The 23,540-nt window shown below is 42.3% G+C and overlaps 3 protein-coding genes and 1 non-coding gene across 4 annotated transcripts; 2 read left to right on the forward strand and 2 right to left on the reverse strand.

Moving 5' to 3' along the window:
* Window positions 1–834: 834 nt before the first annotated feature.
* Window positions 835–4,707, forward strand: LOC125016655 (C-type mannose receptor 2-like). The gene is made up of 5 exons (XM_047599277.1): window positions 835–1,202; window positions 1,291–1,638; window positions 1,821–2,189; window positions 2,356–2,453; window positions 2,933–4,707. Exons 1-5 carry the CDS (start codon window positions 1,166–1,168, stop codon window positions 3,086–3,088), a joined length of 1,008 nt encoding a protein of 335 aa, XP_047455233.1. The 5' UTR covers window positions 835–1,165; the 3' UTR covers window positions 3,089–4,707.
* Window positions 4,562–10,138, reverse strand: s100v2 (S100 calcium binding protein V2). Its single transcript, XM_047599278.1, has 3 exons — window positions 9,969–10,138; window positions 6,861–6,989; window positions 4,562–5,816 (listed from the first exon to the last, which is right to left on the reverse strand). Exons 1-3 carry the CDS (start codon window positions 9,978–9,980, stop codon window positions 5,646–5,648), a joined length of 312 nt encoding a protein of 103 aa, XP_047455234.1. The 5' UTR covers window positions 9,981–10,138; the 3' UTR covers window positions 4,562–5,645.
* A 2,887-nt stretch (window positions 10,139–13,025) lies between these two features.
* Window positions 13,026–23,153, reverse strand: dcst2 (DC-STAMP domain containing 2). Its single transcript, XM_047598260.1, has 15 exons — window positions 23,021–23,153; window positions 22,208–22,455; window positions 20,756–20,926; window positions 20,408–20,509; window positions 19,380–19,574; window positions 18,573–18,638; window positions 18,268–18,481; window positions 17,985–18,142; window positions 17,603–17,767; window positions 17,059–17,226; window positions 16,642–16,742; window positions 14,194–14,346; window positions 14,069–14,112; window positions 13,402–13,526; window positions 13,026–13,153 (listed from the first exon to the last, which is right to left on the reverse strand). The coding sequence occupies exons 1-15, from the start codon at window positions 23,119–23,121 to the stop codon at window positions 13,026–13,028; spliced, it is 2,139 nt and encodes a 712-aa protein (XP_047454216.1). The 5' UTR covers window positions 23,122–23,153.
* On the forward strand, window positions 21,302–21,373 carry trnap-ugg. The gene has a single exon. It is a non-coding gene; the product is annotated as a tRNA-Pro (tRNA).
* Window positions 23,154–23,540: the final 387 nt, after the last annotated feature.

The following is a 23,540-nucleotide window of genomic DNA, read 5'->3' on the forward strand; positions in this document are numbered from 1 at the left end:
AGCTGGCTGCTAGCATTAGAAATAGCCAGTGGGATTCATTTTTGTTTCTACTTCCTGCTTCACTGTCAAAATGGCGACTTTCAGTGGAATCTCGCAGAAGACGAGAAGACGAGTTGCACAAATGTCTGCGTCTCCAAACGTCCTCAGTTCAGGACCAATCACAGCTCTTGTCGACTGCGTCATTTAAACACAGAAGCATGAGTTCGTCCTCCTGGCGGTAGCGTGTTTCCTCTTTAGTGTTTACAGCTGATTCTACATGTCAGATCAATAAATTATCAACTAAAGTACGAGCTTTTCCAACCAATTAGGATTTTACATTCACGACATGTTAGAGTTTGGACATTTCTTTCTGGAACTTTTAAACTGAACATGTGCTAGAGACACATAAGCACAACTCTCACTTCCCCATTCGACTTCAGTTTCCTGTTTTTATTACATTGCATCATTACTAAATTACAAGATTCACTTCTTTGCCTTTATATCATGTTAAAATGTGTTAACAAACAACGAAGCTTAAGGCTAAAGAGAGTTTGCGCTTTGCTTCAGTTTTTTTTATAGCCTATTGTGTTTTTAATCAGTGTTTATGTGTAAAACAACATGCTAACATATTCAAATTAGCTCTGAGCCACATTCAAAATGACAGAGACGATAATTATTATAAAGAACTAAGAAAATTAGCTGAGATTTGTTTAGAAGACGCTGAGACCGAACGCTGCGTCGTCTGAATTATCATAATTACAGGTTTAATCAAATATGGCCTGTTTTCATGAAAACACAACATCTGCAGAAAAAGACAAAAAAACAAACAGGTGTGTCAGAGGTTTGATTAAAAAAAAGACATTTATTATATAAACACACAAAGAAAAGCACAAAGAATAGGAAGAAGTTGCTGAGTCATTGTTCTTGTTCAGTCTTTATAACATGACGGTTTCACGGTTCGACACCTGCGACCTCATTATCGTCTGTAGCGCTGCTTTGCATCTGGGCTGGATTTGAATAAATCATTTTCAGCTCTTTGTGCCGGTTTATCTTTATTTTAAACAAATGGACGTTTGAGAGGAGGAGGAGGAACAGATTTATATGAGACGGACGGTTCACGAGACGAGAAGAAATTCACCTCTCAGGGGACCTCAGGTATCTATCTACAGTCTTCCAGTTCTCCATCATGTGGACCCAGGTCCTGGTCTTCCTGCTGTTGTCAGGTCTGTGACCAGTTCTTGTTTTGGTTTTAGTTCATCTCAAGTCTTTTTTGATTTGTTTTGACCCCCTTCCCCTGGTCCCGTCTCTCAGGCTGGACGTCCGTCTCTGCTAAAAAACCTTTCAGATTCATCAGTTCCCTGATGACGTGGGCCGAGGCTCAGCTTCACTGCAGGACCGACTTCATCGACCTCGCCACCATCGCCGACTCCAACGCCAACAGCAAAGCCCGGGCGGCCGGGGGGGGCGCCAGGGTCTGGATCGGGCTCCTCCACGGGCCCTGGGAATGGTCTCAGGGCCAGGACCTGTCCACGTACACCTGGTACACCCAGTGGGCCTGGGGCGAGCCGGTCCAGACCGGGGAGTGTGTCAGAATATCCAACTATGGGCAATGGTCCACCAAAGACTGTGGGGCCAAGTACTACTTCTCCTGCTACAGCGGTGAGTCCGGACCACACGACCCAGGGCCCCCATGGGAAATAACAAAGAGAGGACGCAGATTTATTTTATTTTAGGACGCGTATGTTCCTTCCTTCCTTCCTTCTCTGAAGTCTGGTCCAGTCGTGAGTAAAGATCCATTAGAGACGTGAGCTGATGCAATATTCTGCTGGTTTGTGTTTCAGCTGTGACTCAGAGTCACGTCCTGGTGAGGAAGAAGCTGAGCTGGTCGGAGGCTCAGTCTTACTGCAGGACCAATCACACGGACCTGAGCAGCATCACGACCTCAGGGGACAACTCCCTGATCACCGACCAGCTGATGGACGCAGCGCCCACCGACCCGTCTTATAGTTTCTTTAATTTTTTTACGGTCTACGCCTGGTTCGGTTTGCACAGGGAGATACACGACTGGTCGGACAACAGCAGCGCCTCCTACAGGCACTGGGCCAGTCAGCAGCCTAATAACACAGCAGAGTGTGTGATGATGGACTCATCCACGGCCGAATGGTTCACGGCCTCCTGCAGCCAGCGCCTCCCCTTCCTCTGCCAAGCAGGTGAGTCGGATCTGGACTCGCGTCCATAAAGACTCATAGAACAAAGAGTCAAAGAGTCAAAGAGTTTCCCTCCAGGTTGTTCCTAGATGGAGGTGGAGATGAAAGGTTCCTAAAGAACGTTCTGCACCTCCTCATTGACACCACCGGTTCTTCTGTTCCTCTGCAGAACCTGAATCTTTGTGGCGGACGTCGGTGAAGATCCGACTGAGCGGAGGCTCTGCAGACCTGAACGACCCCGCGGTGCAACAATCCATCAAACAGCAGGTCAGAGGAACAAGGTCGACACAAACACTGTTCTTTACCTGTGAGCTGCAGAAATGTAGCAGTGCTGCAGATCAGCGCTAAGCTGCATCGTGTTTCTATCTGTAGTTCCACCGTTAGTCCACTAGATGGAGGCGACTCTATCAGTCAGGTCCAAACGTGGTGCAGAGTTGCATAGAATGGATCAGATAGACTCTAAAGGACCAAACCAGGTCACAAACAGGATATAAATGTAATTAGTTGTCAGTTATTATTCTTTATTTTGCTTATTGTCTGTGTAGTAGTGCCTCTGGTGGACACCAGGGGAACTGCAGCCTTACAGGAGTTTCTGCTGAAATGCTGAATTTCCAAATATTTCATGAGTAGGTTAAACACTGACAAACTAATTCATTGTATATTTATACTCGACCAATAAACTCTGATTAGAGTTTAAGATTTTCCCGTTTTATGAACAGCAGCATCTGTTTTTCTGTTTGACTCAGCTGGGGCAGAAACTGGCCGATGGAGGCATCACAGGAGGCGTCAAGCTGAGGTGGAAGTCTCCACCGGACAGGGCGGTTTTCCACAGAGAGGATGAGGAGGTGGCGCCCCCTGCTGGCCCAGAGGAGAAGGACTGCCGCGTGAAAACCAAGGACTGATTATTGATGTGTTTTAGTGGCTTTGTTCTAATTAGTCTGTTGTGTAGTTTGTCTTTAATGAAACAAAATGATTTGAGTAGTAAACATGAGCAGATATAAAGTTAATGGTGCTTTACATTAGATATTGATAAGTTATCGGAAAATATGTCCGACTCGTTGTTTTATTTTTTTTTTAATTAAATCATTAATTCCTCCTTAAATATTTTTTTGATTGTTGTTGTTGTCTTTTCATTTCACCGGTGCTTAACTTTAACTGTACATATAAATGACCCAAAACAGGAGTTTATTGAACTCATTTTGAATGAATATTGTTAAATAGAATTAGGAGCCGAGAGACATCGACATAACACAAAAAGGTCACGAAGAACGACTTTCTGCAGGAACTTTGATGAAAAAGGAAAATGGTGGAATCAGGACGTCTGGAGTTTCGGATCTGACTAATAAAAAAATGTTTTAGAGCTTTGTGCCTCTTCAGAATGACTGGACTTGTTCTGTTCTGATGTGTCATCAGAGCAGCTTCTTCAGTTCTAAGAGAGCGGAGGGAAGTTTGAGTTTTAAATAGGAAGTTGCCAGTTTCAGATGGTTTTTATCCTCAGAGTTTCCCATGTGAACCTCAAACTTCCCTCCGCTCTCTGAGAACTGAAGAAGCTCCTCAGATGAACACTTATTGGATATAAACCGTGACATTAATGACTGAGGACCTTCACAGACATAACTGCACATTATAGATTCCATGAAAAATATTTAAAATTCCTCCATATCTCCCCGGGGAAATGACTTCCAGCAGTATCTCAGACGTCAGTGCAAAGTTAAGTTTCTGTGACAGATTAGTGATGAGCTGACGTGGTTTGATTTGGTTTCTACACCATGATAGATATGGAAGGAATATCAGTACTTTTATGGATTCTATAACGTGCACAGTGGTAGAGTTTGTGCAGATTTCAGCTAAAAAAAAAAAAAAAAGCTTTAGATTTCACTGTTGAATGTTCAAATCTTTCAATAACCTCAATATTTAGCGCCATCTGCTGGCTAAGCTTTAGAAGAAGCTACTCAAACGTCTTCTCAAAACTCTACAAGTCCAGTTTTTTAATTATATATATATATAAACCATAACATGAATGACTGAGATCCTTCACAGACTATTTGTGGCAGATTAGAGATTAACTGGCTTTTAAATGTGGTTTATACTCCCGTAACCTGTTTATGTGCATAGTCGGGTCCGACACCGTGCGCTGGTTTGTAGGGACGGTTCTGTAATTATGCACCTGAAATGCTGCTGGACTACGAGTGTCTGACAGCGCAACAATAATCTGCCACAGATGGAAGGGCAGGAAAATATATGGAAGGAAAATCAGTACTTTTCTGGATTCTTTTGTGTTTGTGCAGATTTGAGCTAAAGAAAAAGCTGCTGGTTAACTTCTAACACAGCATTAATCCACCTGTGCTGTTTCTCTTGTAATGATGATCCACACGTTAAAATCAAAAGCAGGGACACATTTATTAACAAACACTGATCAGAGTCGAGATGATCGGAGGGTTTACCATGAAAAAAAACAAAAAAAAAACAACAACACACATCAGTGACGTTCAGACCGAATATAAAAGTCAGGAGTTAGTATCAAAACAGCACGTCGTTATTCATGAGATGAACAGGTGGGAAGAGGGATGGATTATATTTAAAACTTTATTGGTAAAAACCTTCTAGTGTCATGTTTTTATAAATTTCTTTAACGCTTGAAGTCAATTCTGTAAACTTTCCCCTCAGTTAGAAATTCAATTAAAATGCTTTGATATGTGAATCTATAACGAGTCCGTTAAGAGTCTGTGTACGAGGAACAAACATGACTTCTCTACCTTCAGTATTATATTAATCTCCCAAATTTACTACATAAAGCTTCATTTTCATTTATACTTTTGGTCTGTATCTAAAATATAAAAGTATTTCAATATTTTTCATAGTTTTTTGAGGGAATTTTGTTTTTTTCTTTGCAAATCTATTTTTTATTTTTATTTATTTGTCTCCTTTTCTTAAATAAATGCATCAAAATATTCCATAGCAGATTTAATCTTTAAAATAATTTAGTTTAACTTTAGTCTTTCTCTGGGTCACTTGTTCTGCAGCTTTAATAAATGTATGTAAATGTGTTTCATTTCTTTTAACTTTCTAAATCAATCTCCTTTTTTTTTTCATTTTTGAATTTTTGTTTATTTCTCACGTTTTCTGCAGCTTTAATTAATATTTGTAAACGAGTTTGTTTACTTTTGCATGTTTAAAATGAACCTTTGACTTAATTGTTGGTCTGATTTACAGGTTCATTAATTCATTAGTGTAATTTGAAGTCATGCCTGGTCCTCTGTACCTCAGACTCCTGCAGGTTGTAACGTGACTGTAACTCAAACAAAGTTTGAATATGGCTGGTAAAACTCTTCTTGTTTCCTGTGTGTCTTCCTTTCTGACTGTGATTCTGCAGCGCCCCCCTGTGGCCAGGGCAGAGAGACCGAGGGGGGGCAGGGTGGTGGTGTTTCCAGGCTCAGGTTTTTGGTGGTGATGGTCTGGTCACTGCAGGATGCAGTTGCACTTGACGTTCTTCTCTTTGTGCATGGTGTCGAACAGCTGGCCGGCCTGTGAGTTGATCAGATTCCAGAAGTTCTCGAAGGAGATGTTCTGCCCGCTCTGGACGCCCATCTGCTGCAGGATCTTACCCAGACCTTCCTCGCCCTCCATCGTCTGCAAACAGGGAAAAACAGTCAAAGTGGGTCAGTGGGCGCTGCTGGAAACGTTTAGAGGAAACTCTGGGGACTGTGATGTCAGGCATGAAGCATCCAGAAAAACAGAAAGGAATGGAGGATGGCTTTAATTACGGTTATTAAAAGGAAGTAGCTCCGCCTGCTGGCAGAAGGAAGAACTGTGGACTCAGGCCTCCACTCAGAGACAAAGTAAAACACTCAGACTTTGGTTCAGGGGCCACAGTGAGTCCAGTTTGTTCTCAAGGGGCCGACCAGTTTCATCATAACGTATTAACCTGTAAATAATGACAACTCTGAGAGTTTCTCTATGTTTTAGAGGAATAAATTATGAAAGTGTTTACATTTAATAAACTGCGCTGCAACAACCAGATATTTCTTATGTCTAAGTGTAATTTCTGTTTAGTTGTTTTATGTCCACAACTCTAAAACTAAAACTGTGAACTTTGAAACATCAGATACTTTAACAGGAAAAATAGCAGTTAATGTCTCTAATGTACTTTTTGCACTTTGCAAATTCATCCCGTCACGGGCCTGATTAAACCGTCGCTGCATGTTTGTGTATTAAAACCAAAGCCAAGCTCATGTCTAAAATATAAAATTAAATAAATTAATATAATAACAGTTTGGAAAGAAAATAGAAGAATTTATTTAAATATTCAACAACACTTAGAAGTTCCACAAACTAATAGTGGAGAAAACCTAAATAATAATAATTATTCAAACTTCACATTATTTATATTTGCATTTATTGCACTTTAGATTCAGGACTTTAAATCAAATAAAGAGATGGTTAATGAGCTCTTCACTTCATCTGAGAATTCACAGATGTTCACATCTGAACTAATACGTGTTTGTTTATGGTCATTAATGAGTAAAAAATATTTAAGTAAAGTCTTAAATGTCCATTAAAATAGCTTCGTTTAGTCATTAAGGAAAATCTTTTGAGATTCTGACTTCCAGTTCCCGGGTAAATAAAGAGTTTGCAGGTGAGAAGAGACGACATTAAACCAGAGGCTGTCGGTACCTTGGCGATCGCAGGCATCTGTTTGGAGAGCAGGCTCTGGAACTGGGAGGTGTTCATGGTCGGCTTGTTGTCTGCAGCGCTGTGAAACTCTGTGACCAGCGAGTTGATGGCCAGCTCCAGATCTGAGTACTGGAAAACAAATGATTCCTCATGTTTAGTCATCAATCAATCGTCCAACCTCTTCCTGACTGGTTCTAGAGTCACGGACATGACGACAGCGTTAAACGCGGTGGATCTGCAGTCACCCGTCTCATTAGTGCTTCAATCAGCTCTTTTTGTACCAGATCTAGGAAGCGTTCTTCGATCCATTGTCCGTGTGATTGGTCAAACCTCCTCAACAACAGTAGTTTGTTTGGAGTGAAGCAGCTTTTTCCTGCTGTGTCTGTGGTGATTCGGTTGTTCAACGTTCTGAGACGTCAACAAACAAGTACGACTGTCCCACAAACCTGCTGGTTTGGGCTGGGAAACAATATCGATTATAAAAGAAAGAGAGAACGTCATGTTTTGGGCCAATCGTGAACGATTTCCTCCACTTTTTCTGTACAAGTGCAATAACTTGAAAATTTGGATTCATGTTTTTTGACTTTGTCCAGAGAATTATCCCTGATTTTCATATAAACAACTTGTATTTTAAACTGCATTTAAAATTTCTCAGTAAACCATGTAGAATATTCCAATATATCATAATATCGCAGTAATGTATCGTTCTGTGACTCAAGTATCGTGATACGTATCGTATTGTGAAGTTGTTGCCGATACCAACCTCTACTGCCGATACTAGTAAAATACGAGTCACCTGATAAAACACCTCAACAAACACGGAGGAAACTTGAAGCTCGTCTTCTCAACATGACGATAACTTCACGATATCTATAAACGACTGCCAGGCTAACTGTACTCATCTGTGTGTTAAAACATTTATCGTTAAATTACTCGTTTTCAGCCCGTTGTAGTAGGCAGATGCGTGTGCTAATGCTAACTTTGTTGCTAACTTTTACCTGATTATCAGCTATAAGAGGAGAAGGACTGACTGGTCAGATTCTCCATGTTTGAGGAGAATACTGGTTCATGGCTTAGATGTTGAAAATTACATGTTATTTTCAGTAATTTAAACACTTGTAAAGTGTTGGGTTAAAATCTTTTGAATGTGGAGGAGTGGGGACATTTAAACACCTGATTTCTTTCTATTCACATGATTTATGTTGAATGAAGTAAAGAAAGGGTACTGGCATTGAAAGTGTTTAAATGAATACCCAGCCCTGTTTCCCGGTGGTAACAGGTAAGGACAGAACAACAGAGGACCGAGGACTGAGCCTTGAGGAACACCACCATCAGAAAAGGCTTCACTGGAAACTACTGAACGACAAGAATATTTATTAATCTCAAATCTTGATGCTTAAAGATCCAAATACAGTAAAACAATGATAAAAAATATGTTAAAGTCTAATGGATGAGTCGACTTTTCCACCTGATGTTTACGTGTAAACTCTCCTCTTGACTGAACGGTTAAAAATACGACCTTTAAAAACCTTTAAAAAGAGGCTTAACTAAGAGTAAAGTCGGGGGCGTTCTCATAACCACCGGGCCACGTTCTGTGGATGTGGAATCTCAGGAATCTCTTTCGTCATAGATCAAATCTCAGAAACCGCAAAGGAAGAAGAGACAGAAGAGGTCTCGTCCTCCTCCGTGAGACAGGGAGACTTCATTTCCCAGCCTGCACCTGGCTTTAATTCCCACTATGTTACATTTTAAACCCTCATACGAGAACGTGTCAGCCAATCAGGATCAGCTTCTCTCATTTGAAGCGTCCAAAGTTTAGTTTTTAACCGGGAGACTGAAGCATCGTCTGGTTTTGAGTTTGACGACTTTAATGACGTCTTCTTCATGCTTTAAATGTTTTACGCTGAAAACACGAGGTCAGGACACGACACAGTGAGACGAGACAAGAAAAGACACGTTAAGACGAGGCGGGACTCTTCTCTGAGGTCTCCCAGCTCAGCGTCTCTTTATTCTGTCTCATATGAAGCGTCCAACGTTCAGTCGTAACTCTGAGGTGTTAATCATTGACTCATCGGCTCCTTCAGCAGTTTTCTTTACGGAGGCCGGATCCATTTTGAGGCGTCTCTCAAGACTGAAACCAGTTTAGGAAAAACTAAAGCAGGGAGCTGATGTGTAAATACTGGAGCTGGAGACGGGCGGTTGGGTTTTGGCCTCGAGGCCGGAGCAGAAAGTGTCGAAGCTGAATGAGATCAGGCCTCTGAGGACTGGCTGCTGTTGTGAAAGAGGGCGGCGGCCGCTCCGATCGGCCTGAACCCTCCGAACACCTCCTCCCAGAACCAGTTTCTCTTTCCTCTGTCTCCTTTAAGACATATCGGCTCGAAACAGCAGCTTTAAACCGACGGGACGAAGCGGCTGCTGCTGCAAACTGGGCCCAAACAAAGCACTGACATGAAATGCAAATGATCAATCGGTAAAACAAACCCAGGGAGCTCGTCTGGAACCTGTCCACTGACCACTCCCTGTGATGAACTCAGGCAAAACTCCAACAACAGCCGCGTTTCAAAAGCGTCAGGAGCAAAAAAATGAACTTTAAAACGAATTAAACTCATTTCACATTCAGGTGAATTTAAAAAGAAACGATCAGATAAAGGTTCAGACCTGAGTTTTATTTCCATGTGCGCTGGAATTTACCTGAGGAGACGTGTTGTGTAACTGACTCGAATCTGTTTTCACTTCCCTGAATTCACACACGCTTCAGTTAAACTGAATTCACACATAATGTGATGATTAGGGATCAGGGTCTGGTCTGATGAGGAGGCCTCTCTGAGGACGAGCAGCTGCTGACACTTTTCATCCCATTTCAACTTTTACCCCCAAAAAATAAAAGTTTGTGGCAATAAAAAGAATAAAAGTGATTTAATGTGATTATTTTTTCCCCACGAGGATGAAGTTTAGAAATAGTTTGATGAAGTCCGACATTCCTCCAGCTCCACCCTGCCTCAGCCTTTCTCCTCAGACCAGATCCAGATCCCGATCCTGATCCTGATCCTGGTCGATCCCTGGCTGGGTTTAGAACCCGGACCGGGTCGGACCGGGTCCGTGTCTTACCTTAGTCGCCATCTGAGCAGCTTTGGTCCAAAAGTCCGAAACAAAAACACAGAGAAAATAAAAACCGCAGCGAGAGCGAAGAGACGCGACTGGAGCGAAGCGCAGAGTCCACGGAGACACGATCAGTCCTCTTCCTGCTGACAGAGTCCTCCCACTCCACACACACTCCACACACACACCACACACACACCACACACACACCCAACACACACCTAACACACACTGTGGACAAACACACTGACGCAGTTTGAACACACTCACTGGTTCGTGTTGCTCTGATCCGATTTTAAACTTTCTGCAAAGTTTCTTTGTTGCTGAGCCACACCCTGAAAATACACACACCGACTACACACACTAACACACACACCCTGAAAATACACACACCGACTACACACACTAACACACACACCCTGAAAATACACGCACCAACTACACACACACTGAAAATACACACACTTACTACACAACATGAAAATACGCACACACTATCAACACGCACACACACACACATTGAAAATACACACTATGAACACACACCGGTCCGACCGGTTTTATAACGTCTGAATTTCTCGTTTATTTATTTAAAATAAAATAAAAAAAATATATTATAATATAAATATAAAATATAATAAATCCATAAAATTATATAAAATATAAAATTGAAAAAGATATAATAAAATATAGTTTGTTTTAAATAAAGTACTTTAAAATATTTATTAAAAATCATTATAAAAATATATAAAATGAATCCTCCTCCTTCCAGTAGACCTGTCTGGTCTCCATGGTAACGGCTGGTCCGGGTGATGGAGACATTAAGTCCGTGTAGCTGATGATGCGTTTGTGTGTGTGATTTTTTCTGTCATGTTTTATATTTTAATAAAATGATTCGACTCTGACTCGTTTGATGCTTTAAAGACTTTAATCCTGGAGACGGAGGCTGGAGGAGGCCGAGTGAAAGGAGGCGCCGGACTCCTCGGAGCCGGGTCGGTCCTGGTACGTCACGTGACTGACCCGAGAAAACCAGGGGAAATATAAATAAATAAATAATAAAAATAAATAAATAAATCATTTTGTTTGGCTACTGTATCTATGTCCAGCAGTGTTTATAAATATATTTAAAAATAAATAGAAAAAGATTTATGAAACAATATAGATAAAGTCTATATAATATATATCTATAACATGTATCTATATGTATCTATATATGTATCTATATGTATCTATATGTATCTATAACATGTATCTATATGTATCTATAACATGTACATATAACATGTATCTATATGGATCTATAACATGAACTATAACATGTATCTATATGTATCTATAAACATGTATCTATATGTATCTATAACCTGTATCTATAACATGTATCTATATGTATCTATAACATGACCTATAACATGTATCCATATGTATCTAACATGTAGCATCAACATGGTAGTCGTAATCTGATCTAGTAACATGTATCTATATGTATCTATAACCTGTATCTAAAACATGTATCCATATGTATCTATAACATGTATCCATATGTATCTATAACATGTATCTATAACATGTATCCATATGTATCTATAACATGTATCTATAACATGTATCTATATGTATCTATAACATGTATCTATATGTATCTATAACCTGTATCTATATGTATCTATAACCTGTATCTATAACATGTATCTATATGTATCTATAACATGTACCTATAACATGTATCCATATGTATCTATAACATGTATCTATAACATGTATCTATATGTATCTATAACATGTATCTATATGTATCTATAACATGAATCTATAACATGTATCTATATGTATCTATAACATGAATCTATAACATGTATCTATATGTATCTATAACATGTATCTATAACATGTATCTATATGTATCTATAACATGTATCTATATGTATCTATAACATGAATCTATAACATGTATCTATATGTATCTATAACATGAATCTATAACATGTATCTATATGTATCTATAACATGTATCTATAACATGTATCTATAACATGTATCTATATGTATCTAAGCACCAGAGCATCACCTGAGGTCGTCACTCACTCCTGTTGAGAACCACAGCTCCTCTTCCTCCTCCTCCTCCTCATCATCATCATCATCATCAGAGGAGGAGTCTCTGAGGGAGAAAAGAGCAGTAAGCTGAGCTCTCCAGTCAGCCACAACATTATGACCACTGGCAGGAACCGTCAATAACATTAAAACCATCTTGTGACAATTCATTATTCAACTGGGATTCATTCATATGGATGTTAGACCAGCCCAGACCAGACCAGACCAGACCAGACCAGACCAGACCAGACCCCAGACCAGACCAGACCAGACCAGACCAGACCAGACCCCAGACTCCAGACTGGACCAGACCAGACCAGACCAGACCAGACCAGACCAGACCAGACCAGACCCCAGACCCAGACCAGACCAGACCAGACCAGACCCAGACCAGACCAGACCAGACCAGACCAGACCAGACCCCAGACCCCAGACCCCAGACCAGACCAGACCAGACCAGACCAGACCAGACTCCAGACTCCAGACCCCAGACCAGACCCCAGACCCCAGACCAGACCAGACCAGACCATACCAGACCAGACCCAAGACCAGACCAGACCAGACCAGACCAGACCAGACCAGACCAGACCAGACCAGACTCCAGACACCAGACACCAGACACCAGATCCCAGACCAGACACCAGACCAGACCAGACCAGACCAGACCAGACCAGACCAGACCAGACTCTCCTTGATGGTGTCACGAATGACCAACATTCGAACCCCAGTACACGACTCTGAGACTACGTTCAAATTCTCTGTAAAAAGTTCATAAGAAAATATTAAATAAACAACAGAATGACTAAAGACTGTGACCCGGTCTGGTCAGGACCAGGTTTAGATGAAACTGGTTCCACTGGTTCCACTGGTTCCACTGGTTCAGGGCTAATAATGGGTTAGATCCAGACCAGATACAGAAATATTCAGATATTTATTCTTTTCTATGACGAGCAAGAATAAATATCCAGTTGACACTCACAGCTCCAGCTCCTCCTCCTCCTCCTCTTCCTCCTCCTCCTCCTCTTCTTCCTGGAAGGTCGGAGGTCGGTTGCAGGTGACACATGTGTTTCCCAAACTGTTGAAGCGCGTTGGACAGTGGAGTCCTGAGAAAACAAGACGGTCCAGAATAAGACGAGAGAGCAGAGACAGGACGGATTCTTTGACAACAGGTGTCCAGCTAGTTTTAATTTGAGACATTTAATCACATTTTAGTGTTTTTATAGAGAAGACGACCTCATGTCTCAGGTCTAGTGTTTTAGTCTGGACTCAAACCTGGACCTTCTCACTTTTAATGTTTTATATTTTTGAACCTGAATGTTCCTGTGTTTCTGCTGCTTGTCTGAATATTCACCTGGACATCGTGGGACGTGACGTGGGACGGTGTCGTCCTCTGTCCTCAGCTCGCCTCCACAGACCAGGCGTGTGTTGGGGGGCGTGACGCCCAGCAGGTGAGTCAGGTGACCTCCTCCAGGTATCCTAAAGTAAACGGACACACCTCAGACCATCAGCTGATACCTGCCCCAGATCCACACAGATTAGCTCAGGTCAGATAATGTTGACTTTATGAAGGAAACCAGTAGCTGGTGCCATAGCAACCGCACAGAAACATACACACAATACATAAGAAAACAACACACATAAATACAACGACGACACAAAACTCAGACTCACTTTACGATGCTAGATAATAGATTTAAGATTATTTTGTAAAATATTTTTTCCGTCCATGTTACAGACGTGTAGTAGCAGGTGCTTCCAGAGACGGAGACGTTGAGATTTTCCTTGCACAGAATTAAATATAAAAACATGTGGACAACCTGCAGCTTTATGAGGAAGAAGACAAACCCTAGACTAACCCTAAACTGAAGCAAAAGACAGAAGAAGCTCTTTCACCCACAGCAGAAAGACATGAGCATAAACTTTCATCATTTCAGACTTTAATTTATTAGATGGAAATATTCTCCCAATGTATTTGTTCTTCTCTGCAATAAAACAAATGAAAAAAAAAAACATCGCACCGTATGAGTAGACGATGAAGTCGGCCTCCTGCTCCTCCTCCCCCTCCTTCTCCTCCTGCTCCTCCTCCTCCTGCTCCTCCTCCTCCCCCTCCTCCTCCTCCTCCTCCTCCTGCTCCTGCTCCTCCTGCTCCTCCTCCTCCCCCTCCTCCTCCTCCTGCTCCTCTTCCTCCTCCTGCTCCTCCTCCTCCTCCTCTGCTCCTGCCCACAAACCTCCTGAGGACTCGTCCCATCGTCCTCCTCTCGTCTATGATCTTCTGCCGGAGGAACCAGAGTCTCTCCTGGTGAACGACAGGAAAACCTTCATCGTTTCTGTTGCTCCTGAGTTCTTACTTTTAAATATTTTAATATTTTCATTTTAAATATTAAACACAAGTAAACACAAAGCGCAGTTTTTAAATACATTTTATTTATAAATTATTATTAAGGGGAAACTGAACCCAAACCTCCTGAACCCTGATTTAAACCTGTTTGTTTCTCCTGTTAAAACACGACTGAACTGTGGAGTCACTCTACACGTTTCCTCCATTAGATCAATGTCTCTCTGTGGTTCTCTGGGTTCTCTGAGGTTCTTTGTGGTTCTCTGTGGTTCTCTGTGGTTCTGTGTGGTTCTCTAGAACCTTTAACAGAGTCATGGATTGTTTGTTTTGTTGTTGTTTGTCTTAGTGATGTGATGTTGACTTGTGTGAACCCAGGGAGAGTGTGAGACTAATGTGGAAGCAAATAAATAAATAAAATAAAACTTGTCTCCAGTGTCTCCGTGTCTCCGTGTCTCAGTGTCTCAGTGTCTCAGTGTCTCTGTGTCTCAGTGTCCCAGTGTCTCAGTGTCTCTGTGTCTCTGTGTCTCCAGTGAAAGGTGATGTAACTCTGGTAAAGTCTCGTCTGGTCAAGTCCCATAATTCTCTAAAACTCTCGTCACTTTGAGGAAGATGGATTCAGCTGAACTGGTCACATGACCCCCTGCATCGTCTCCATGGAAACGAGAACAAAGTGTTTCAATGAACTTCAGAGATAAACTTTTATATGGAAACGTCTCAGAGATGTTTCAGATGTCTGAGAGGTTTTTATGAATGTTTCATCACCAGGTCTGACTGTGAAACAGAAACTGAATCAGGATTTTCCTCTTTATGATAAAAACCTTCATTTAAAAACTGTGTGTTGTGTTAATATTGAAAAGAGTTGGATGATCTGAAACTTCTCTGTGCGGTGGATTCACAGCTGCAGCCTCTCAAAACAGAAACGAGAACTATGAGAACTATGAGAACTAAACCAGTTTAATCAGGAACCAAAATCTGAACAAGATTAAAAAAGATTCAGATAAAAATAGTTTCACTTACTACAAAAGTTAAAATGGAAAAAAATATAAGTTAATATTTTCTCTAATAAAGAAATTTTTTAATAATAAACATGGAAATTCAGCCTGGTCCAGGTCTGGTTCCAGGTCTGGTTCCAGGTCTGGTTCCAGCCTGGTCCAGGTCTGGTTTCTGGTCTAGTTTTCAGGTCTGGTTTCTGGTCTAGTTTTCAGGTCTGTTTTCAGCCTGGTCCAGGTCTAGTTTTCAGGTCTGGTTTCTGTCTGGTCCAGGTCTGGTTTCAGCCTGGTCCAGGTCTGGTTTCTGCCTGGTCCAGGTCTAGTTTAGACCTGCCTCCTGCTTCCAGTTTCCATCGTCTCATTCTGGAGATTCTTCAGATTCCTCTCAGCTCTGTGACCTCTCACCTACATCACCTGGTTCTCTTCACCTCTACTCCATCAGAGTGGAGGGGCGGGGTCACCAGAATGGAGGGGCGGGGTCACCCAGTAGAAGGGGGCGTGGTTTGTCTGTCTGAGTTTGTGGAGGAGCTGAGGTGTAAAGAGCCTCTGAGGAAAAGACGTTTATCTCAACTTCATGTTTTCATGGAACGATGAGAGGAAAGAACCAGAGTTCAGAACAAAGACGCTGACGTTTACACACACACACACACACACACTACACACACACACACACACACACACACACACACACACACACACACACACACACACACACACACACACACACACACACACACACACACACACATGAACATGTTACCTTCATTATCAGTAGTAGTTTATTAATCATTAGTTGTTTATTAGTTTAATAATCATTAATCATTAACATGGAGGGGGCGGGGCTTATATGACCCAGTAGAGCCAGAGGAGCGGCCACAGCGTCACCATCCCTACACAGTTAGTGTGTGTTCATGTGTGTCAGTGTCAGTTATCATGTGTGTTACTGTATGTTATACTGTGTTAGCGTGTGAATGTGTGTTAGAGTGTGTTTGTGTGTGTTAGTGTGTGTTAGTTGTGTGTTGGTATGTGTGTTAGTTGTGTGTTAGTTGTGTGTTAGTGTGTGTTAGTTGTGTGTTAGTGTGTTTGTGTGTGTTAGTTGAGTGTTGGTATGTGTTAGTGTGTGTTAGTGTGTGTGTTAGTGTGTGTGTGTTGTGTGTTGGTATGTGTTAGTGTGTGTGTTAGTGTGTGTGTGTGTTGTGTGTTGGTATGTGTGTTAGTGTGTTAGTGTGTGTTAATGTGTGTGTTAGTGTGTGTGTGTGATGTGTACCAGCTCTCTCTCTGGGTGATATGAGGCACAGATGAGTCGTCTGCATCGTTGCATCAATCCTCCGGTCAGAGACACGAGCAGAGCCAGACCCAACAGGAACCCTGGACCACACAGCAGAACAGCAGGTTAGTGGTCGCCGTGGTGACCACTGCTCCAGGAGGTGGTCTCTGTGGTGACCACTGCTCCAGGAGGCGGTCTCTGTGGTGACCACTGCTCCAGGAGGCGGTCTCCGTGGTGACCACTGCTCCAGGAGGCGGTCTCCGTGGTGACCACTGCTCCATGAAGTGGTCTCCGTGGTGACCACTGCTCCAGGAAGTGGTCACCATCTTGTAGTTTATGTCAAATATAAACTGATTTTCTCTTGAGTTCAACGTCTTTTCTCAGATCATCACTTTGATGTCTTTTACGTGGTCGTACCGAGGATGAAAACCGTGGCGTAGTCCGGTTCTGACGGCTCCACGAGACACTTCCTGCTGACCACCGTCACGTTTCCTCCCTGCAGGACGTCGAAGGACGACACCAGGTCCCTGAAGATGTCGGAGGTGTAACCTGATCCGTTCACCTGGACCGCCAGTCGGACCGGAGCTAGCGGGACAACACAGTCCCAGGGTCAGAGGTCAAACCCATAATCAATCCATCAGCACAATGTGACAAAAATCTAATTAAAAATAATCGTTAGCTTGTGCCATAATCGTCTAAGTCTTATTTGAACTTTTTTTATTGATAAATAACAGTCAAAAAAGTTGACTTTGGAAATTGAGCTAATTAGGCTAATGAAATGCTAAAGGATGAACCAGGGAGAAAGTGATGAAGTTACACTAATAACACAATAAAAACACCATCAACTAAAACAGGAAAAGAGATCAAATATTTAAACAGTCAATGGATAATAAATAGATTAAAAAAAGGAAAATCAATTAAAAGCCAAACTGAAAAGGGTTTTGAGGAGACGTTGTCTCACCTCGGGCCACGACGTCCCCCTTCACCTGGTGGTGCACCTGGTCCAGAATCCAGAACACCAGGAAGTCCAGCGCCACCAGCAGGCAGCCAATCAGAAGGTGCCTGAGGACGGAAGCCACGCCCGCTATCACGGCCCGCCACTCTTTGGTCGTCAGCCGAAACGAGACTGGAGGAAAAAATGGATCCGTTAAAATCAGTTATTAATGATGACATCATGACCAGCTGCAGCCAATCAGGAACAAGCTTTGAATCTCATAAACAAACACAGACACAGATATGAGGAGGGATATTATTCAGAAACAGACTTAGACCATCACACATACATGTCAAGCAGGAGATCAACCAACACACGCCTGCAGGAAAGTGTGAGGACATGTACTGACCTGGTGTGATGTAGGTCTGAGCTTCTCTGCGTGTGATTGGCAGGACTGAGGCTCCGCCCCCTGAAGCCACCTGATGGTCGAGCTCTGCAAACTGAGCGCTGATGTAAACGTTGTCAAAGTCGATGTCGTAGAGATATTTGCGCCTGTAGCGCACCGCCCTGCACACACACACACACACACACACACACAATGATGAAGTGTGAACATGAAGGAACGTGAAGGAACATGAAGGAACGTGAAGGAACATGAAGGAACTTGAAGGAACATGAAGGTGGCTCCTGACCTCAGGAAGGACACGGCGAGCAGGAGGAGGCCGGCGTACATCAGCGGTTCGCTGAGTTTCTGAAACACTTGCAGGTCTGATGAAACCTCCTCCAGGACGTCCTGGGACACCTGCTGCACCGAGTGGCTGCTGTTCGACTCCAGGTCGTAGTTCACAGAGGCCGAGATGTTGAAGTCAAACTCACGCTTCATTTTCTCAAACGCTGCAATGGACGCTGGAAATAAAAAACACACACATACACACAATCTGAGTCTGGAAAAGTTTGTCTGGAAAAGAAAGTGAAAATGCTGAAGGACTGAACTCACGAGCTGCCAGACGTTTCCTCAGGTGACTGGCGATGTAGGTGGGGATGATGCAGAAGAACTCTCCAGCTGAGAGACACAAACACTGAGAGAATTAAAACGACTCAAAGACACAGAAAAGCAACACACAAATATCGAGAGAGAATGTGTTGAATTGTCTGCTTTTGTGCACATTATACAATCCATAAGAATGTTTCCTCTGTGTTTCTTTCACAGAGAGTAAAGTTTGAATATGAAGGAGAGAAAGAATTAAAGTAACTTAAAGATAAAAATATCGACAGAGAATAGACTTGTAATCTGAGACGTGGCTCAGACTCAAATGTTCCTCATGAAATAGCTGCGATGTGTCGTCTAGTTATGGAAGTTCAGCTCTTTTCTGAGAGAACAGATTTATTTCGTATTGCTTATAGCCTAAAGCTTTATTCAGAAATTTATTCAATAAAACTTTAATTATGCAAACAAATGAACAAAACGTTGCAATAAAATCCACACGAGCAAAACAGTGAATATCCTTGTGCAGTTTTGTGTTGATATTATTTTCATTTTGCAGCAAAGGTGCTGCCCCTTTATCCCTGATGCTGCTTTTTACAGGTGTCGCTCATAACTAGCTCCGCCCATCTTACTCTCTGGTTTGATGACGTCCTCACATGTGACTGACCACATGAGTTGCCCATGAAAACAAAGTTATACCTCCATCCGCACACACGGTTCTCACAGAGACTCTTAGAGACGGCTTGTCTGTGCACGACACATGACCGGTGTCATCAGCATCTACGGATGAACAGAACAATGAAAGGTCAGTGAACGCACCGCGAGCGATGCCACAGAGGGGAAGGAAGACGTCCACGATCTCACACAAGAAGTCGAAGTCTCCGAGGAGGTCAGAGCAGTCGCTGCGAGCCTCGGCAAACACAGCCCGACACTTCCTGTACGGAGAGCCCAGCTTGGCGTTACAGGCGTCTCCGATGTCCACCAGGAAGTGGAGGACGTTCCTCAGAGTACGAGCTGCAGAGGTCAGAGGTCAGAGGTGTCTTAGTGAATATGCAGGTCGATGCTGAAGATGCATTTCTGACTGAGCGGGATGTGTTTCCTCAATCCAACTGTATCTATGGACAGATTATATATTCTGATCATTACAGGATCATGTATTCTTTAAAATCAAGTTATAGAAGATATAGAGGAAAGACCAGACTCCAGAGACAGTAACATTGTGTCTGATTAATTTGTGATGAACTAAAATATCTTCTAGAATAGAGACTAAAAACCATCCTGATAGTAATGACATCATTCTGAAGTCATTCAACAACCCCCAACGCTAAGATACCAGCCACCAAGGCTACATGCTGCGTATCAATGCTAAGCTAACAGTCACCAAGGCTACATGCTACATAGCAATGCTAAGCTAACCTTCACTACTAGATGGCTGCATTGTGTGTATTATCTGTAGTAGCACCATTAGACCACTAGATGGAGACTAAAGGTTGAGATTCTATGAGTCCAGTCTCCATGTGGTTCATAGCTGATGTAGAATCATGAGGACAGACTCTAAAGGACCCAGGAGATGATAAAAACTAGACCAGGTACATTCGTTGTCAGTAGTTTTTGAATCTGATGAAATATTGAGACAGAAGAAGAAATTCTGATGTGATGTGTGATGCTTCAATGGAAATAGTTGCTTCTGGTGTTGTTCTACTAAGTTTGAGCTTCATGTGGGTTTTATGATTGCATGACTCTTTACTTAGGATCTTAAATCAGGTGAAAGTAAAGAAATCCGAACTTCAACATGATTAAAGTTTGATGAAACTGTCTAATGTTATAAACGCCTGACGCTGCCTCACCAACATGGCGGACGCTGTCTGTCAGAGCGTGGATGAAGTTCTGGACTCGTCCGGCTACAGCGTAAGCGTTACTGCTGATCTCTCTGATTTTGTCCAACACAGCTGCAAAACAACAACAACAACAACAGAAACTTCAGACTTCAGCTGGTTTCATTCATGGCGCAGGATTTGGAAACAAAGCTAACCGTTGTTCGCTACTAATTTGATAAATGTTAAATAACTTCCAACTTAAACCATAATAGATTTTTACAAAAATATAATTCAATCTAAAGAAAATGTGCATCGAGCATCAGCCGTGGTTTTAGATCTTCCAGTGGTAGAAATATTTAACAGGTGGGCGTGGCTTACAGAAAAGGGGTTGGGCCGCCCTCTGCATCAGTTCCTGCGTTTGATTGGCTGCCAGCTCGGCTCCACACAGCAGACTGGAGGCAGCTCGCTCTGTGTTTTCTAAGGTGTTGGTGAGAGGACCGGAGAGCAGCACCGACATAAATAGGACGAGGATAAATTTCCTTCCCTGAGCTGGAACACAGGAGACAGACGGTCAGGACCACGATTCTGAGATGATCTTAACCTGTTTAGAATTTTAATTCTGAATCTTCTAATATGATTTTATTAGAAAACTCTGTTAGGATGCTCTAGTGTTCGGAAGCTCTGAGTCGGTTTGGAAGCGCTGACTAAGTTTGTGAGTTCTGATCCAGTTTAGAAGCTCGAACCCAACTGACTAAGTGTTGGGTTCGCTCCTAGAATGGCCGTTTGTCCATTTTTTAAATTTTAACTCTATTTGGAAGTGTTAACTCTTTGGAGGGTCCAGCTCTGCATAATCTGCATAAGTCTATTTTGAAGCTCAACTCATAATCTGGAAGCTCTCGCTCATTTCTCTGAATGCTCTCAGGAGGCTCGTTGGTCTAGGGGTATGATTCTCGCTTTGGGTGCGAGAGGTCCCGGGTTCAACTCCCGGATGAGCCCACTAGCTTTAGGAGGAGCTGTAGAGATGTATATTTGAAACATAAGGGTTGAGCGCTCCATGCTCTAACTAAATAGGGATAATTTGGAAGCTCTAATTCTATTTGCTACCTGGTACTTGGTTTTGTGGGTCCAGCTCTGTATAATCTGCTTGGAAACTCTTAATCACTTTCAAAGTTTTCACTGTTCCTTTCAGAAACTCTGATTTACTTTGGATTCCTGGGTTCAAATCCCGGACGAGCCCTCCAGATTTAGGAAAGCTTTGTTAGTTTGGAAGCTTTAATTCCATAATTACAAACTGGTAATCAGTTTTGGAGGGTCCACCTCTGAATTATCTCTTTGGAAGCTCTGACTCTGTGAGCTCTTACTCCATTTTGAAACACTATTTGGAAGCTTTAACTCGGTTTGGAAGCTCTTAATCTGCTATGACACTGATTCATTTTGACTCCGGGTTTAAACTCTAACTCAGGTTTGATGCTCCGAGTCTGAGGAGTTCTAATCTGAGCCCGACCCAACTAAGGTGCTTGATTTGCTTCCCAGAGGCTTGTTGGTCCAGGGGCGTGATTCGCTTTGGGTACGAGCTGTGAAGCACTATTTACAGATGCTGTACCTCTGAATCTGTTTGCAAGCAGTTACTCAGTTTGAAACTCTGTGTCCATTTAGAAGCTTTGACTGTCTTTGGATGTTAAGAGGCTCATTGGTTAATGGGTCTGGTTCCCACTGCAGTCCCAGGATCATATCCTCCTGATTTTAGGGGAAGGTGAAATCAGGGTGCTCCGCTTTTACTCAATTTGGAAGCTCTAGCCTCATTAGAGAACTTTGAGTCTGAGGATTTACCTGAGCCCAGCGAAGGCATCATCACCATGACGTCAGCCCGGACCGAAGCCGACAGCCCCATGCCGAAGGCGGCCAGGCCGCCCACAGCTAACGTGGCGTGGACACAAAACCACAGCGGCTGCTTCTGCAGGACCAGAGTCATGACGCCGTAGAAAGACGCCAGCATCAACCCGAAGACAAACGCCACCAGGCTCCGCCCCGCCTCCACCAGGTGACCTCTGACCTTCCTCCCACTCCTCTGAGCTGACCTGCAGTAGACGAGGCGGCACCAGATCCAAACACTAACGAGCTACACGACTCAGACGCTTGTCAACATCATCACATCAGAAACATGAGGACACTTGTTCTTCTTCATGGTTCCTAATAAACCAGTTCAGAGGGGAACCTTGTAGACCACATTAGACCCTGATTAGACCTGACAGTGTTTCCTGGATCTTCTCTGATTGGCTCAATGAAAACCACATGATAATAAACCTCACTGAGAGGAACCAGGAACCACATGTTACCACATGTGGTTCCTGGTCTGTGGAGGGTTAAAGAAACCAGAAGTGTTTGAAAACTAGAATCCTTTGAACACAACATTTGAATTCATTGAATGGGGATCAATAAAGTTTTATCTTATCTTAGTTGTTAAAATGTTGTTTTGTTTTTCAACTGGTTTTTAACTTGTGTTAACTTCTTATCTATAAAACTGATCTTTAAGGAGATTGAAATAACTAATATTCACTGAAGAACAAACCAAACATGGATGCTCTCCAGTGCAGCTAAGACAGTGTGTGTGGTTGGCTAACAGGTGTGGCTGGTGTTTGTTACCTGTTCAGGGCTCCTCTGAGAGTCTGTGTGACTCCGCCCCTCTCCACCTGGACTGTGATGTCACTCTTCCTCAGGTGTCTTCGTCTCTCGTCACGCTCCATCTTTTACTTCACAGACAGTTTCACAACCACTGAAAAGTGTCACAGAGACCAGAGAACTGTCACAGACTTTCTTATCTAAATTCAGTTTTTATTATTTATTCTAAAATATTTGACACTTTAACATTTTTATATTTAATTTTGGAACATGTAATAAATTTTAAATTATTTTTACCTTTCATTGTTATCTTTACTTAATTATTATTATAATTTATAATGAACAATTTTAACTTCATTTTTAAGTCTTAATTCTGATTGCTTTGTATATTTATATATAATTTCACATTTATTTATTTTGCACCTTTTATATATTACGTTATAATTCTAAGAATAGTATTTTAGCTTCATCTCATTCATTTATTTTTTGTAAGTATTAAAAATATTTAATTTAATTCTTACATTGTATTAAATTCATCATCATC

The sequence above is a fragment of the Mugil cephalus genome, chromosome 11 (assembly GCF_022458985.1).
Source record: "Mugil cephalus isolate CIBA_MC_2020 chromosome 11, CIBA_Mcephalus_1.1, whole genome shotgun sequence".
In the NCBI taxonomy this organism is placed as follows: Eukaryota; Metazoa; Chordata; class Actinopteri; order Mugiliformes; family Mugilidae; genus Mugil; species Mugil cephalus.

What these genes read in the sequence shown, in the direction of transcription:
- LOC125016655 (XM_047599277.1), top strand. Translation starts at nt 1,166, where the DNA reads ATGTGGACCCAGGTCCTGGTCTTCCTGCTGTTGTCAG. An exon ending in GGTCTTCCTGCTGTTGTCAG is followed by an intron (nt 1,203 to 1,290) that starts GTCTGTGACCAG and finishes CCCGTCTCTCAG; the next exon opens with GCTGGACGTCCGTCTCTGCT. An exon ending in CTACTTCTCCTGCTACAGCG is followed by an intron (nt 1,639 to 1,820) that starts GTGAGTCCGGAC and finishes TTTGTGTTTCAG; the next exon opens with CTGTGACTCAGAGTCACGTC.
- s100v2 (XM_047599278.1), bottom strand. An exon ending in AGATGCCTGCGATCGCCAAG is followed by an intron (nt 5,817 to 6,860) that starts GTACCGACAGCC and finishes CCCTGTTTGCAG; the next exon opens with ACGATGGAGGGCGAGGAAGG.
- dcst2 (XM_047598260.1), bottom strand. Translation starts at nt 23,121, where the DNA reads ATGGAGCGTGACGAGAGACGAAGACACCTGAGGAAGAGTGACATCACA. An exon ending in CCTCTGTGGCATCGCTCGCG is followed by an intron (nt 18,639 to 19,379) that starts GTGCGTTCACTG and finishes TGTGTCTCTCAG; the next exon opens with CTGGAGAGTTCTTCTGCATC. An exon ending in TCAGACCTACATCACACCAG is followed by an intron (nt 17,768 to 17,984) that starts GTCAGTACATGT and finishes TTTTTCCTCCAG; the next exon opens with TCTCGTTTCGGCTGACGACC.